The sequence below is a fragment of the Pipistrellus hanaki genome (assembly GCF_964339955.1).
Source record: "Pipistrellus hanaki genome assembly, chromosome: 2".
NCBI classification, from domain to species: Eukaryota; Metazoa; Chordata; class Mammalia; order Chiroptera; family Vespertilionidae; genus Pipistrellus; species Pipistrellus hanaki.
The window spans coordinates 166,236,611-166,252,864 of NC_140504.1; the positions used below are offsets into that span (position 1 = coordinate 166,236,611).

Here is a 16,254-nt window from a genome sequence, read left to right on the forward strand (position 1 = left end):
AGTGAACAGTAATTGAGCATCGACACAATGCCAGGCACTATGCAGTGGGGCACAAGTTTGTGAGAAAGATATTATTCCCATTTTACAGATGAGAACGTCAAGGCTCAGAGAGGTGTTCTCTGCCAAGACTGCTCCTCATTCTTCCCACCTATTCATTCCTGCCTGGATAACAAACATTCTTTCTTCAGGAAGCATTTTCTCCCCACTCCCCAAATTCAGTGGGTGCCCTCCCTGGTTCCCCACAGCTCTGTGTCCTTCTGTCCTTGTGGTGGCATACACGCCCTGTGCTGCTGCTGCTGATTGTGTCAGTGACACTTTGAGTTTTTCCAGCTGGGCAAAGGCTGTAGCTTCAATAAATCAAAATATTAACACCGGGCAAAAAGCCTGGCACACGGCAGGAGGCCAGTAAATATCTGTGGGGGGAAAAGAGAAAAGCAGGGAAGGAAGCAAAGAAGAAAAGGAAGAAGAAAAGAAGGTCCCCAAAGCCATAAAATTGGGAAGTGAGGATGCTGGCGGCTGAATCAAGCCCGGTTCCAGAGACTAGAATAGACACATGAAAACCTCTACCTTCCCCTAGGATAGAGACCTTCAATTCTGTCTTGTGGATCTATCTTAGAACTTGGCACGGTCCCCACTTCCCATTTACAAGAGCTAGTAAATGGCTCTGCACTTTCAGAGGTCAGGATAGTGGGAGTGATTTTCTGAGGTGCCCGTGGAGCTCACCACAGGGATACTGCCAATGGTGGGTACTTCACATACTTGTGGTTTGAGCTGATTTCTATTCAGTCTGTCCCACTGTCATGAGGACAGTGACTAGGATCAGGGAAGAGCCAGCTGCTGGCTCTCACCATGGCATTGGAGGCCTGTGGGGTGGGTGAGCCTGGAAGATTCAGTAGAAAACTACGCTTGGGGGTCAAGTTTGTCTACGTGTTTTCAGATGAGAGAGGCACACGCTGATGAAAATGCAGAGCATCGATTGCCCCCGGAGGCTTACAAATGGGTTCTGGGGTTTAAACTCAGTTCACACTCCTGTAAAACAGCAGTTTCCATGGGAGTCAGAAAAACATGGTGGGAGTTTGTGTGACTGTGCCTTTTCCCCAAGATGTTTATAACAAGCACAGTATACCGTGCGTTGAAAATGAAGTTTTTCATCTGTAGACCTGACACTTTTTTCTCTCTGAAAATTACAGTTGGTTCTCATCCCCCACCCCAAGCCAACACAGCTTTCACAAATGTTTAGTTAGGGTTTCTCTCTGAGATTTTATTTTGATAAAAATTGTTAATAACTTCTAAGCTACCTATGAATTGTAACTTAGCGTCACCGTGTACCTGTAAGGGCTATGGTCTGGAAGGATGGCCACGACCAAGGCAGAGTTGTGAGTGAGGAGGTTTCCAGCCTAGGAATCGAGAGATGAGGTTTGAGACAAGCTCACCCCCTGCCCCTGCCTCCTTATGCAACTCTGGGCGAGTCCCAAACTCTGGTCTCTTCTCTGTGACAGGGCATGAAGGCCTCTCGCTGACTCCCTGGGCCATCATGAAGATCCACTGAGGAATTACTGCCTCACAGACATAGTATAAAAAGAGAGGCATTTATCAACACCAGTAAAGCAGTGAGGGCACATGTATCTAACGTCAGAGGAATGAGGCTCCACACAGGAATCTGTGATCTGGACCATGGGAACCTCCTCTTGAACACCAGATTGCCCTTGACTTTAAATTCTGGGACAGGCCGGTGTCTCAACACTGGCTGCTCCCTTCCTGAGTGAGGCACACTGACACAGGGCTACTCGTGGCTGCCTTCAGGGCCGTGGGGGCCACGGGCTTGCGTTCCACTGACTTCCTCAATGCCGACTGGCTTCTGTCCTTTATAACTCTGGACTCTTGTGTTCTGAGTGTTTCTGTCTCTCCACCACGGTTAGCAGTCATCTCTCCCTGCTATCAAGCCTGACATCTTTCATTCCCCTTATTCCTGCTTTGAAAACATGTTAGATGAGAAAACCTAAAACCTCGGTTTGTTAAAAATCAATGCAGTATGAGCCTGAGTCCTGCGAGTGAAGCAGAGGAGTGCCACACATCTGTGAGCTAATCTTCCTAAGGCCACACACTCAGCACAAAGCTCTTCAATGCCTCTCATTCCTACTAAGACAAGTCCAGACACCCCAGGCTGGTGCTGCTTCCAACACCCGCAGTTACTGGCCCTCAGACCCCATCTGCAGTAGAACTTCTTGCATGCTCAGGTGTTTCCCCAGACTCAGGGCTGCTGCTTGGCCTCCTCTTGTGCCTTAAACACCCCCCACCGTCAAGGCCCCGCTCAAGGCCTGCCTCCTCCCTGCTGGCTCCCTCAGATACAGATCACCCCTCTCCATCCTTTCAACTCTCCTACCGCTTCATCTACATGGCTGCCCTGGCATGTACCACTTTCTCACGTACAGGAATGGCGTTTTTAGGATCGCCTCTGGCTCTCTTCACTATCCAAAGCCTCCTCGGAGGTTCCTATGAGCCCTGGCACTGCCTCTGGCTGAGGGAACGCATGCCATGACTGGCGGGTGGCAAACGCTCTGTCCACTCATTCTCTGAGCCGCACCTCTCATGTCCCCACTAGGGTGCTCTGGGTGCTTGGCTGCTGCATTTATAAGCTCCCCCATCAGCTTCACTGCAGGAGGGGGCAGCTCTTCCTGCTGAGCTGTCTCTGCCCTTCCCTGGCCTCGGGGCACTTGGCCCACCTCCCCTGCACCCTCCTCCGCAGCGTGGAGCTGCACCAAGCACACGCCTGCGTGCAGGACGGGCGGGCACTCACCGCTGCCGAGCCTCAGGAGCAGCACGTCCTGGAGCCTGCGGTTGAGGTCGCGGAGCTCCTTCATTTCGGACACGAGCGCCCCGTACTCCTTGAGCTTCTTGGCCTGCTGCACCAGCTGCCTGCGAGTCCGCTCCAGCTCCTGCTGCACGTGGCGCATCTCCTCCTGCTGCTGCTGGTAGTTGCGCAGCAGCTCCTCATACAGAGCCCGGGGCACGGCGGCATCCTCCAGGCTGTCCATGTCCTCCGTGCCCGGGGAGGCCTCCACGAAGACCTCCTCTGGGCACGTGCTGTGGCCCAGGCTCAGGCCGTTCTGCTTCTCCAGCCGGGCCACCACGGCCTCAATGCTCTTGTGTGCCACGTCGCTTGGCTTCCGCCCCTCGGGTCTCTGTAGGACAACGAGAATCAGTTCAGGCAAGGGCAGCTGGGACTTTTCTTGGACTGCAGCTCAATATTTCCCCAGACAATCCTAGAATCACAGAACCACAGAACATCAGTGCTTGGAGAAACCCATGCAGACATGCAGTCAAAGCCCTTCCTTTTACAGATGGGGAAACAGAGGCACAGAGTGGGAGGGTCTTGCCCAAAGTCTCAAGGTCAGGTGGGGGCAGAATCAGAACTCGGTATCCCAGGCCAGCACTTTTCTCTTTCATCACTCTGCCTCTGGGACGCATATTATACCATGACCACCCTCCCCAACTCCCAACCCCTGTCCCAACCATTGGACCTAGGCAGCTCACAAGAGGTTTCAATGTGTATTTATGGGGAACCAGGGAGAAATTAGGGTAAGCCACGTCACCTCAGGGCAATCACCATTCAAATCTCTTCAATAACATAAAAGTGAAAAAGGGGTGTTCCGTCAAGTAACCTTTCCCTTAAGAATGCTTTAATTGGGGAGTATGCTAAAAACTTCCATCTACTCTCATCTAGGGGGGCAACAGTGCCTTAGTTTCCCCATTCCCCACTCCTACCCAGACTGGACTTGGCAGGGGCGTGACAAATGGTTACTGAAAAGTTCAAAGAACGCTAGCACTGAAAGGTTCTTCTGTTCAATCGCTCACTTTATAGGTAAGAAAACGAAGGCCGGGAGGGGAAGGTTAGACTCAGGGTCATGGGTGAGCTACAGAAGAAGCCAGACCAGGACTCGGAGCCCAATGTCCAGCCTGGGCACTTCCCCGTGTCTACCAGCCCCGCCCTGGACTCTGGCTAAGCTGAAGCTCCGCAAGACAGTAGACAGAGCAGGGACGGTTCATGGAGAAGAGAATCATCCAGGACGATGCAGGGGTCCAGCTGCTGGAGGAAGTTCCAGCTTGAGGATGCAGCTTCCACAGAGGAGAGTGGGAATGACAGAACCAAGGAACTCTCCACCCAGGGTGGGGGCCTTATATCCGCTGGGATAGATGCTGCTGGTCTAGATGAACTTATCAGCTAAAATTGTGATGACCGTTTTAGTCATCTGTCTGCATCATGGCACCATGAGACTAAGGGCAGTGACCACATCTGGCTGATCTCCATGACCCCAGAGCCAGGCCCAGAGTCAGGGAGCCATGAAAGCATGGACTGAACTCAGCTGCATCTTTGGACTATACCTTTGGAATGTCCTGGACCTTGTGTCCAAAATCAGACCACGGTCCAGGCAGAAGGCATCTCTCTTTCTCTCTTTCTCTTCCCTTCCCCTGGGGTACCCATCGCACAGAAAAAACACTTGGCTTGTTGAACAAGGTTTTCAAGTGAAGGCTCAAGGAGACTAACTGGGGTACACACCAAAGGACATGCAGCCTCATGCACAAGTTCTCTTTCAACCCATGAATCCCCTTCTGTGAACCCGGCTCACACTGTTCTGAGGGAGTCCACCCCTCGCTGTTTGGGGCAATTGGAGAGTGACCAGGTGGGAACTGCTGCCAAGGAACTGTGTGCCCAGTGCTCCAGAGCTGTGGGCCAGAGGCACGCACCCTTCCAAACCCTCGGCAGCGCTGGCACTGAGTAGGTGGTGCAAACGGGACCAGGGTCATGGCACAGCCTGAGTCAGGGCTCCCTGGGGGGCTGGCAGCAAACCCCCCCTCCCCGGCCCCTAACCTGGGACACCAGGGGACATCTAATGGGGAGAGGAGGCCAGGCTAGAACTCTTCAGCTGTCAGCACTCTGAGAATGCTCACACGTACTTCCAAAAAAGGGAAAGATTTTGTTACCTTGATGTGTCTAAGCTGTAAATCTTCTTCCCCGTAATCTTTAACCTCCCCATCTTCTTCTATGTGATTGAGAGAAAGTTTGGGGATTTTTATTTTCTTCTGCATCACACTGTTTTCAAGGTCAGATTTGTCTTCTAAAATGCACAGCAAGAGAACAAGATTCATTATGGGTCCAAATGAGTCCAAACGATGCCCATTATCCTTAAAAGCTAGAGAACCATGGAGGCCAGACCAGTTAAACAGGAGACCCAGACAAGCTCACGGCCTGTTCCCTCCCGCATGCAGGGGCCCTGAGAGTAGCAGTCACATCTAACTCCGGGTTGGGGGTAGTTACTAAGAGTGCACCGTACAAAGCATTGAAATGGGATCTAATGAATTTGCCTAGGAGTTTCTCTAAGTACATTGTAAAGGGTGGCCTTTTATGGAAGTCTAGGCTCTATTCTAAACACATGCTGGGAACTGGAGTGGCCCTTGCATTGCTCTCTGGTCTAAACTTAACCAGCACACGAATCCCTCATCAACCGAGGTCTTCCTAAGCCAAGTGACTTCCCAGAAAAAGATGGTGGGGTCCTGCCAGCTCGGGTGCCAAGAGGCATGAAAGGGATGACAGCTCTTATGGAGGCAAAGCTGGGCTGGAAGGACAGGGGCCTCCCAAACAGCAGACAGGCTGAGGCAAGACAGATACAGAAAGAGCAACAAGGGACGTTGCCCGCTGTCTTATCGGTATCAAATCACAGCTGACAGAGTCTGAGGGACCTGAGAGACCAACCGGCCCAGCCCAGCCCCCTCTTTTTCCAGATGAGGGTGGAAGGGGTCGTGGGGGAGTCAGGCCTCTGGCGTCTCACCCAGTACCCAGGTGTAGGAACAACACACACTGAGGTGCACTACAAACCATAAAGTGCTGCACAACTCCAAAAGGATATCTTGTTCTCCCCACTCCCTCATATCAACCTCAAATAATCTAACGGAACTTTTTTCCTCCTGCTTGGATTTCCAACTCTATTTCCCAAATCTGTCTCTCACAGTGGATGTCAAGAGTTCAAACAGGAAGTCCCAGAGGCAGGAACCTGGACGTGCTAGGAACCGGCCCCTGGAGGTAAGAACACTGGGGTCTTGTTTCCTGGGACTGACTGGGACCCTGGGGACCACTGTGTCTTACGCTCCTCCAAGGTCCCCACTGCTGTGTCCTCAGGGAGGTGCCAGGCACGGCGCCTGCTGCTGGAGGTGGCACATGGCAAGGCGGCTGGCTAAATCCAGCCCCCGAGGGTCTGCGTGAGTGTGAGTGTGTGGGCATATGTGCTGGTGCTAAACACGCTCTTACACTCCCCCAAGCCAGGCTCCTCTCCTCACAGCTTGTTAGTAAAGCTGAGAAGGAAGCTTATAAGCTTCTAACTATTCCAGAACATAGCCGAATGCCAAATCTTCCCAAATGATCTTAGGAACGGAAGCCTGGCTAGTCAGAGGCGGGACTCCGGTTTGAGAGAGACCTCGTGGGAACCTCTGCTCTATGACAGGTGAGGAGGAAGGGCCAGGCTTTAGTCTAGTGAGCTCAGGAGTCTGCTCTGTCCGGGGTGGGGCAGAGGGGATCAGAGGGTGACAGCAGTAATTCACATAACATTGCACAAGGCCTGGCACACAATGGGCACTCAATGAGTGGCTTGTTAAAATTGCTATTGTCAACATGCTAGGAATTGTTTTAGCTTTCTGAGCAAAGATACAATTTAAAAACAAACAAACATATAGGAATGACATAAGAAAGAGAGTATAAAGGAACTGCCCAAGAAAAGAAATGGTGGTCTTTCTTCACCCCTCCCTCCTGACCAGAGATGCAAACAACCTTTCCCCTACCTGGAGGAGCCGGGCTCCGCCTTCACAAACAAAGCCTGTTCTCCTGGTGCCCACGAAATAGACCCAGTGAGTTAGGCATGAACAACCCACCGGAGATGTGGCCTTTCTCAGAGTCACAGCCTCCTTCCAATAAGTTACCGTGACTCTTAAGCCAAGAAGCTGCTAAAATGTGAAACCTAAAGAAAGTACTCCCAGTGAAGTTATTCTGAAATGGGATGGATGGTGTTTTCACATGTGCGGGAAAAACACAACAAAAAGAGAGAGAGAGAGAGAGGAAGAAGAAAAGAGGGAGGGGAAGGGAAGGGATGAGAGGGACGCATTAGGATTTCCGAATGTGTGGGGGCTAAGCTCCGGGCAACTTTTCAGTCTGACAAGTTCAAGGGCAGATTCTGAGATGCAGCCACCACACGGGAGATGACAAGCCATGCTGTCCCTGGGCTGAAACTCTGTAGCTCAGGATCATGTTGATGTGGGAAAGAAGCGATCATTCAGAAGCACAAACTAGCATTTAAACTGAGAATGGTGCACAAATCATCCCGTTCGACCCTTTCAGAATGCAGATGAGGAAACCGGGGTTGGAGAGGGTGAGGTCCCGGAACCCATTGTGCAGAGGTCAGGCCCGGGGCGCCAGCAGCAGCGGGCTGGCAGGGTCCCCATTCAGAAGAGCTCAGCGTTGGGCAAGGTCACAAAAGCGAGTGTCATCACCTGAACAGAGTCAGAACCAAGGCTGTATAACCAGGTCCAGAGCTTCTCCTCCAGTGTCTGAGCTTAACAATTGCTGAGCATTTACACTGCAGATAACTAGCATGGCCCTGAGGGACACAGAGGCTAAGCATCCAGCTGGGAGACACAAGATAAAAACCCATGAAAAAGATAAGGGTGATGAGATGCCATAGTACTTAACTCTTATTTATCCCAGGTAGCCAAAGGCAGAGGTCGGCAAACTCATTGGTCAACAGAGCCAAGTATCAACAGTACAACGATGGAAATTCCTTTTGAGAGCCAAGTTTTTAAACTTAAACTTCTTCTAATGTCACTTCTTCAAAATTGACTAGCCCAGGCCGTGGTATTTTGTGGAAGGCCATACTCAAGAGGCCAAAGAGCCGAATCTGGCTCACGAGCTGCAGTTTGCCGACCATGGGCCTATGGTAAAATCGGTATCGTTATAGCCTGTTTTGCAGCAGTTCCAAGAACCCATCAAGGACACTAAGTGAGGACTTCCTATGTACATCTTCTCTGTAGCCTGTTTTCTTACCATGTTGCAATGATCTGCTTTAAGATCTACCTTCTCCACTGGATTGTGAGTAGCCTCAGGGCAGGGCCCATATCCTAGGCTTGGCCATACAATAGAGACTCATCAAACAAAAATGTTTAATGGAAGAAGAATAAAAAAGAGGCTGCAACTATAATCATATGAAAAGATGCTCAAAATAATCAGTCCTTAGGGAAATGTAAATCAAAAGTGAAATGAGATACCATTTTCACACTCACCAGGATGGCTATAATGAAAAAAAGAAAGAAAAATAGCAAGTGCTGGGAGAAGTGGAGAAACTGGAACTCCTGCTCGCTCCGGTGGGACTGGAAATGGGCGCCACTGTGGAGAACAGCGGGCAGTTCTGCATTAAATAGTGCGGATGGTCGCAGAACACTGTGAACAGGCTCAGAGCCACTAAAATGTACAGTGTTTAAACCGGTGCATTTTATGTGTCATGAATTATACTTCAATTTAAAAACAGGCTACCACTGGTGAAATGCCTACTACCCATCAGATGCCACCATAAGACGCTTTACATATGTTACTACACCTCACATCAACCCTGCCATTAAGTATTATGAGCCACAGTTGTTGTTGTTGTTTCCCTTAAAGAAGAAATGAGATTCAAAGAAGACCTTTAGGCCACCCAGATGGTAAAGTGCAGAGCCAGGATTTGATCCAGGTCCCAAGGCCTTCCCAGCCTAACCTCTATTCTGCCCAAACACATGCTTGGAACGTGGTAGAGCCAGAATAAATGCAGAGTGAATGAATGAAGGCTACAGAGAAGGCCATGCAAATGCCCCAACCTGAAGTTCAAAGCAGAAGACCCCTTTCTCCTACTCTCTTACAAGACTAGTCTGGTCTCGGGAGTCCCCAGAAAGCAGTCACCACCCCCAGCACGACATTAGGTTCTCTGAAAAGGTAGGCTGAGCGGCGCAGGAAGGTCTGAAGAGACAGGAGGAAGTTCCAGGAAGGAGCAGAAGCACAAGCCCGATGGCTACCTCATACCTGGCCAAGGTTATCCTGAGGCTCCTCAGAGACTAACTAGCTCCTGGCTCCACCCTAATGCTCCTCCATCTCCTCCTGGACAAGTGTAGACTGGATGAGGACTCAGGAAGACCTGGGACCTCACCCATCCTTTTTTTCTTTTTTTAAAATATATTTTATTGATTTTTTACAGAGAGGAAGGGAGAGGGATAGAAAGTTAGAAACATCGATGAGAGAGAAACATCAACCAGCTGCCTCCTGCACACTCCCGACTGAGAATGTGCCCCCAACCAAGGTACATGCCCTTGACAAGTATCGAACCTGGGACCCTTCAGTCCACAGGCCGACACTCTATCCGTTGAGCCAAACCGGTTTTGGCCTCACCCATCCTTTTTTGCACGGCCAGTGCACACTTGCTGAGCCCCTGCTCTGGGTTGAGTCCCCCACAACCAGGAGGTTCCAAGAACCTCAGCCAGAGTGCAAGGTGTGACTTGCTGAGGGACACTGGCTCCCCTGGGGCAATCCGCTAGCCTGCAGGCCTTCCTCACTCTAATCCTGGGTTGAAGGTGGTGCCTCAATCCACATCTAGTCCACAGAGATGACTGCTCATTCAGTATCGTCATAAAAGGTGAAGAAATGATTGGAAGAGAGAAGCCCAGGATCTAAGAAAAGCAGTCGTCTCGTGAACCAGGTGGTTCTGGTTTGGAATTCTGGCTCCCCATGACTGTGGGAACATGGGCAAGCTGCTTAACCTGCCAGAGTCTCTGTTCCATTAGCCGTAAAGTGGGGATAATCAACTGTTTTTCTGGAAGATTGTGCATGTAAAGCACCACGCAGAGTGCCCGTCTTGTCATAGGTGTTCAATTAATAGCAGCTGTGAGGCTGTCCTTGTGGGTTACGTGCCTGGCTTTTATCCCACGGCAAAGGGAAGTGCTGAGGGCACCCAGCACACTGGGACATGATGAAAGAGATGTTTTAGGAAGATTAATGTGGCAGTGGCAAGCAAGATGGATGAGCTGTTAGGAGGAGACTGAACATAGAGTGACAAGAAGCTATAACTCTTAGCTGGTCACATTAATGAAGGTGAATGATGGTGTGGATCACCTAAGACAGCAAGTAACTTCATGTAGCGTTTTAATGTGGGTTTGGAGGATGCTTCTGGCTTTGAATTCCAGGAACCACACAAGAAGCTAGCAGTTGACTCAGAAGGGTGAGGAAAACTCTCTAGTCAACCTTTGCAGTTGCTCCAAGCTTAAGATCAAATAATGTTTCACTGTGAACATAAATGAATGGGTAGCCTCTGAAGAGACAATCTTCACTGGTTCTGATTTTCTGATTCTTTTGTTTCCAGGGTGAAGAAAACAACCAAGGATTTATGTATTAACTATCTCCTTCTCCTTTCCAGCTACTAGGAAATCAGCTGATTACATTCATCCATTCAACAAATATTGAAAATGCACCTACTATGTGCCAAGGCTCTATGCCAAATTTTTACTAACATCACTATATTGAATCCCCATAATTCTATCGAAGAAGATATTGAAGTGCAAAAAGTGAGGTGGCACCCTAGCTCCTCAATGGTTAGAGCATTTACCTGAGGACAGAAGGGTTGTTGGTTCGATTCCAGTCAAGGGTGCATACCTCAGCTGCAGGCTCAATCCCTGGCCCCAGTCAGGGCACGTGCAGGAAGCAATCAATTGATGTGTCTCTCTCACATCAATGTTTCTCTCTGCCCTTCCCCTTCCACTCGCTCTAAAAAAATATCCTCAGGTGAGGATTAACAAAAAAGTGAGATGGCTTATTAAGACAAAGCTATTGGTTAGCAGAGCCAGAATGTCATATCACATCTGCATCACAACAGACCCTGTCCTTATCATCTAATTATCCTATAGCAACAAGAGAAAAATCACCAAGTTGCCGTAACTTCTTCAGCATATGTAAATAAAATTGGCATTTTATATAGTATGAAGTAAAGGCATATGTGCCAATATAACTCCTGAAGTGCCCGCCTTTCTCCTAAGACCTTGTCTATATTCTAGGGGATTGCTGTGATGTATTCCCAAATTGAAATAAGCACTATACCAATATGACTTGATGCCAAACTCCTGAGCTATACAGGCTGACCAAGGCCACCAAACTCTACATAAACCTCAAATAGAGTCTCTACTCAAAGCCACAAAACATGGTAAAAGCTGCTCTTCAAAAATGTAGAAAAACTTGGTATTTTTTTTATCAATCTGAGAGGGAGAAATATCCCACTAAACTGGGGTGGAGGGGGCAGAGACATGGTAATAAGCTGATAAGTGTTTTTAGAAAACAGGCAGGTGAACAGGAAACCCAGTGCGAGTCTGTCTCCAAAAGTGAAGACCGCTCTGGAGAATGTGCCGGGTGCAGTTAAAATGGAAGGTGTGCGGTCCTGACTCCTATTTTACATATAATTGTGCTGGATAATTAAAGAATCCAATGTCTGGGAGGTTAATTTGGTGTGGGTGTGTTAGCTAGGAGGAAATTCTGAAAGGCTAAATATAAAATGTTTTATAGAGGTTTGGTCTTGTTTTAAAAATATCTATCTGTGAGCTTAAAGTTTTTCATCTGTTCAAAAATCCTGTGAAGTCTTATGTTTGCATTAAAAACAAACAAGCCACAGAGAAGACACGCACAGTGCATTCTCTGACCCACAGGTCGGCAAACTCATTAGTCAACAGAGCCAAATATCAACAGTACAACGACTGAAATTTCTTTTGAGAGCCAAATTTTTTAAACTTAAACTTCTTCTAAGGCCACTTCTTCAAAATAGACTCGCCCGGGCCGTGGAAGAGCCACACTCAAGGGGCCAAAGAGCCACATGTGGCTCAGGAGCCGCAGCTTGCCAACCAAAACTCTGACCTATGATGCTTGTTTTTATAAAACCCGAGGCAGACAAAGTCTTCAAGTTTCCAGGATGGTATCTAGTCTGAAGAAGAGTTCCCTGCCACGGTAGAAAGGAACCAGGAGACGCTGGTTCCAGGCCTGGCTCCAACTCTGGGTGGCTCATCATTTCTTCTCTGTTTTCTTTTCCAAGACACAAGGACTAGGCTAGAACCTCAACAGGTCCTTCTAGCTGTTGGCCGCTAACCAGCCACAGGGACTTCCAGGTCTCTGTCTTCTGTGCAGGACAGGGTAAGAGCAAATGATCAAATCCCTCCAAGTGGGCCCATCTGAAGAAGAAATGTCCCGCTGAGGCCATGCAGAAAGGGAAAGAAGGAAATGCTAACCAGATTTCAGCAGGCCACCTTGCTCTCAGCCCCCCACCTCCCTCCTAACTGACGTAGGCACAGGGCTGGTGCATACACAAGACTAGGGACCTCATCCTACTGGCTCCCAAGTAGGGAATCACTTTTTCTAGCTACCATCATGTGTTTCACTAGGCTGTTGCCATGGTAATAAGTAGCACCAGCATAGAGGCACAGAGGGCAAAACATGGGGGGACATGGTAAGTCTTCAATGGAAACACACAAAAGCTCAATTTTAAACTTGTCTGTTCTTTACACGTGCCTGTTCTGCCAGATAACTCTGTTTCACAAAGATCATTCCTAGTTGCCCACAATTAGGCAAGCTGTTCTCTCAGGAACTCTTAGCCATGTCTCGTCCTTAACAGATTCCCCTGTCTAATGAGTACCTACTATGTGCCAGACACTTCTCCGGGTTACCTTGCTAAATAACATAATGGGCAAGGTGATCACTACCTGCATGTTACAGATGAGCACCTGGACCTCAGAGAAGGGAAGTGATTTCCCTAAGGACACACAGCTTATATGCAGCAAAGTCCTGATTTGAACCCAGACTGTCTGACTTCAAAGCCTACACTTCCTTCTTGATACTCAAGCTAGTGACCTAGACGTCCTACAGTCAAGTTCTCTCATGGGGCAGGATTCTATTCCAGAATATTCCTGACCTACTTGCCACCTCTGGTGACAGGGAGCTCATCTCATGCTGGACTCCCTTCCCACTGCTTGTCCGTTCTTTATCTCCTGTTAGTACACTACTTCCACCAATCCCTATGAATTCCATTCTCTCGACCAAATTGCCTTCTGGACCCCAAAGAGCAGCAATGATCTTTCCTCCACTGGGGCAAACTTCCAAAATACCATGGAAAACTCCCAAAATACCATTCCATGCAAAGCTTTTATTCTCTTGCTTAGCTATATAGATGTTCTATCCTATGTCTCCCCAATAAAAGCAGTTGCTGTGTAGTTAAAATAAATAAAAGCAAGCCTAGATCTGGGAACCATTTGATTTTCAGGATACTCATCTCTCCTTGTTTATCACCGGTCCTCTCGCTGCTCCCTCCCAGTCATCTTCTTTGCTGAGCTCTTAAAAGCTGGTGTTCTGTGTTCTGACAGCATGCTCCTCTCTCTGCTCCCACCTCCCACTGTGACCCCGCCCGTCCATGGCTAACAGCCTCCACATTGGATCTTTAGCCCAGTGTCACAGGGCTGTGCTGAACCTCGGCCCACCAGCCAAGTGATCTCCTGGAGTTTCTGCCCAGATGTCCTGTGGGTCCCTAAGATTCAACCATGTCCCCAGATAAACTCATCCCCTCCCCTTCGAATCGACTACTCTTCTGGAGCTCCCCAAGGAGGGATGGGAGCCCAATCACCACATCATCAGCACACACATCAACACTACCAGTCAGTTCCCAAGTCCCACTGAAGGGAGTTCAAGCAGAATTAGGTAGATAGGGTAAGGGATGGAAGAAAGAAGAACTGAGGAGCTAGGTGAAACCACTAAATGTTTTTGCAGAAAAACAGGATGTTTTGAATCAAGGATGTTTTTCTTGCAAGAGCAAAATAAAATGTTGCAAAAAGGCTAGGAACCAATCAGAGGGCAGCACAGATAGGCAAAGAGCAGGTCTTTAGCAGATATCAGGGGAAGAGCAGAGTGCTTCTGGGGCAACCCATTTGAATACCCTCCCCAAATGGGGAGCCTGTGTTTGTTTGCAATAAACTCCTGCCATTCCATGAGACACGATCCTCGGGAGAATTTCTGCTCACTGATTCCGGTTTCACCATGGGTTCACCTTCCTTACTATATCAGAGCCACCTTGGTTTAGGTACCATCCTTTTTGACGGAGCAGGCTCACACTTCTCCACAAGCCTTGCCATGTGGAAAGACTTAGCCCACTGCCTGGCACCTACAGCACCCACTAAACAGTATTTGAATAGCTTCCCTCTCAGGGCTTACAAGAAGCCTCATCCCACAAGGATGTAGACAGAGAATGTGGGAACTCTGAGCACTGAGCCTGGAACCTGGTGAGCACTTAATAACTGTTTAGTAAATTAGTCCGTAAAGGTGAAAACCCATGGCTATTCTTCCTCCCAGGTTTCCCTCCAGTATGAGTGTGACCACCTGGCATAACTCAGTATCTGCAAACCTTAAAAGAACCAGGAAAAAAAAACCTCTTCAGAATATGCATGCTTTTCTGATAAGCATTTTAAAATGAAAAGTACACACATCTTCTCTCTCTAAGGAGCTTATAAGACAAAGCAGGAAGGCACAGTGGGAAAGGAAATTATCTTGGAGTCAAAGATCTAAATTTGAATTCCACTTTTCCAGTGTGTCTTTAAAAATAAAAAGGATTTAAGTAATAAAACAGCACAAAAAAAAAAAAAAAAAAAAAAAAAAAAAAAAAGGGAGCAAGACCCCAGCTTACCTGGGGCATTTTCTCTTTCCTCCTGTGAACCAGAGCTCTGAGTGCTCAGTAACACATACCATCTCACTGGAATAAGTATGTGGTTTCTGAACAAGACAAATCACATCAGACCAAACCTTCAATGGTTAAGATTTCAGTAGAGTCTGCAACAGATGACAGCAGGCAAGTTCCAATCTTTGCTCCAACATACATCAGTAGAATATGTCAAAACCTAAATTAAAAGTTTTCACTCGCCTTTTTAAAAAAGAAATAAATCCTTTTGTTGGCAGTCTCCCACTGATGACATGCAACAATCTCGGCATATGAAATCGGCTCGTCCCCTGCTTCCCCGCTAACTTTGTAGACGTTCCAAAGCATTTCTGGAGCAAGCGGTCTATTTGGACCCGCGATGCCAAGCTGGGACCTGAGCCCTGTCTGAGCGAAAACTACCAAAGCAAGAAGAACATGGCTTTGGAAGCTATTTTCCCTCAAGTGTGGGGTTTCTTCTAGTCGAGGGAGTGATAAAGAATACTGACTTTTTCCAGATGAACCAAGTTGAATGAAACCTCAAAATCTCACTGCAAGTTTCTGTCCTGAAAAACATGTTGCTGGTAAAGAGGTTCCTGTGCCCCAAGCAGGAAAAATGCACCTGTCTTCCCAAAATCCCTGATTTCAACACAGGTTGACTGGTGTGGGCTAGGTGCCGGGCAAGGAGGACACAGAGACAAAGCAGGCAGGCCTCAGTAGGTTAGTGGGAGAAGAAGGTCAGAGTGGGCTTGAAAACCAGAAACTAAAACTGTCCTCTGGCTCAAAACTTGTACTTTCTGCTTCATGAACAGTTCTTCTTCCACTGCCTTTCACTCTTCTCCAGTGAATGTTTCTCTCTGTGTGTCTCTTCCCATCCTTCCACTCGCTCTGCTGTGTGGCTGACAGGGACATCACTGCTTCACAAGGGAGACTGCTAAGTGGGGGCCTGGACTGGGAAACCTGGGCTCCAAGTCTGGCTTCGTCACTGATTAACAGCACACTGTCGGCAACATTCACCACTGACCAAACCAAGACTCAAAATGCAAAGGTCCATAAGCAAGGAACAAGCAAAAAAAGAAAAGGAAAGCTCCGAGGAGGAGGGAGCCTCTTAGAAGGGGAGAGGGTAGCTCAGGGAACACCCCTGAGCAATGCATTTTGTCCACTCCTCCATCACAGCCCTCAGCTCAGCACACCAGACCCACGTGACATGTCTGCCTTCCCCACTGGAAGGTGAGCTCCGTAGGCAGAGGCCCCGTCCATGTCTTACAATGATTAACCCATCCTGGTTGGCTCAAAGGAATGCCTGAGGGTGTGTTCTCAAGGTGGCACAAGATACTGCAGACCTAGAGGCAGCGGGAAGGGTGGGTAGAGCTGGAGAAGTGAGGTGGGGCTGGGCTGAGGGCCGTGAAGGCCGGACCAAGAAGCTGAAAGTTTACTCAGCAAGCAACAGGGAGCTGCTGAAGGTTCTAAGGGGAACAGCGAA

The 16,254-nt window shown here is 48.6% G+C and overlaps 2 protein-coding genes across 5 annotated transcripts in view; both read right to left on the reverse strand.

Moving 5' to 3' along the window:
* Positions 1 to 16,254, reverse strand: part of AGBL4 (AGBL carboxypeptidase 4) — an 892,605-nt gene that overhangs the window by 183,179 nt on the left and 693,172 nt on the right. The window lies entirely within an intron of this gene.
* The window catches only part of BEND5 (BEN domain containing 5), a 49,139-nt gene that overhangs the window by 28,197 nt on the left and 4,688 nt on the right, over positions 1 to 16,254 (reverse strand). Inside the window, exons 2-4 of one of the 4 annotated variants that reach the window (XM_084872917.1) lie at positions 14,766 to 14,908; positions 4,984 to 5,117; positions 2,798 to 3,182 (exon numbers count right to left, since the gene is read on the reverse strand). In XM_084872917.1, the coding sequence (XP_084729043.1) occupies positions 2,798 to 3,182; positions 4,984 to 5,088 (490 nt within the window). In that variant the 5' untranslated portion in view covers positions 5,089 to 5,117; positions 14,766 to 14,908. Of the gene's footprint in view, positions 1 to 2,797; positions 3,264 to 4,983; positions 5,118 to 14,765; positions 14,909 to 16,254 lie in introns of all 4 variants that reach the window. The other 3 variants (XM_084872916.1, XM_084872919.1, XM_084872918.1) reach the window with 3 other exon arrangements.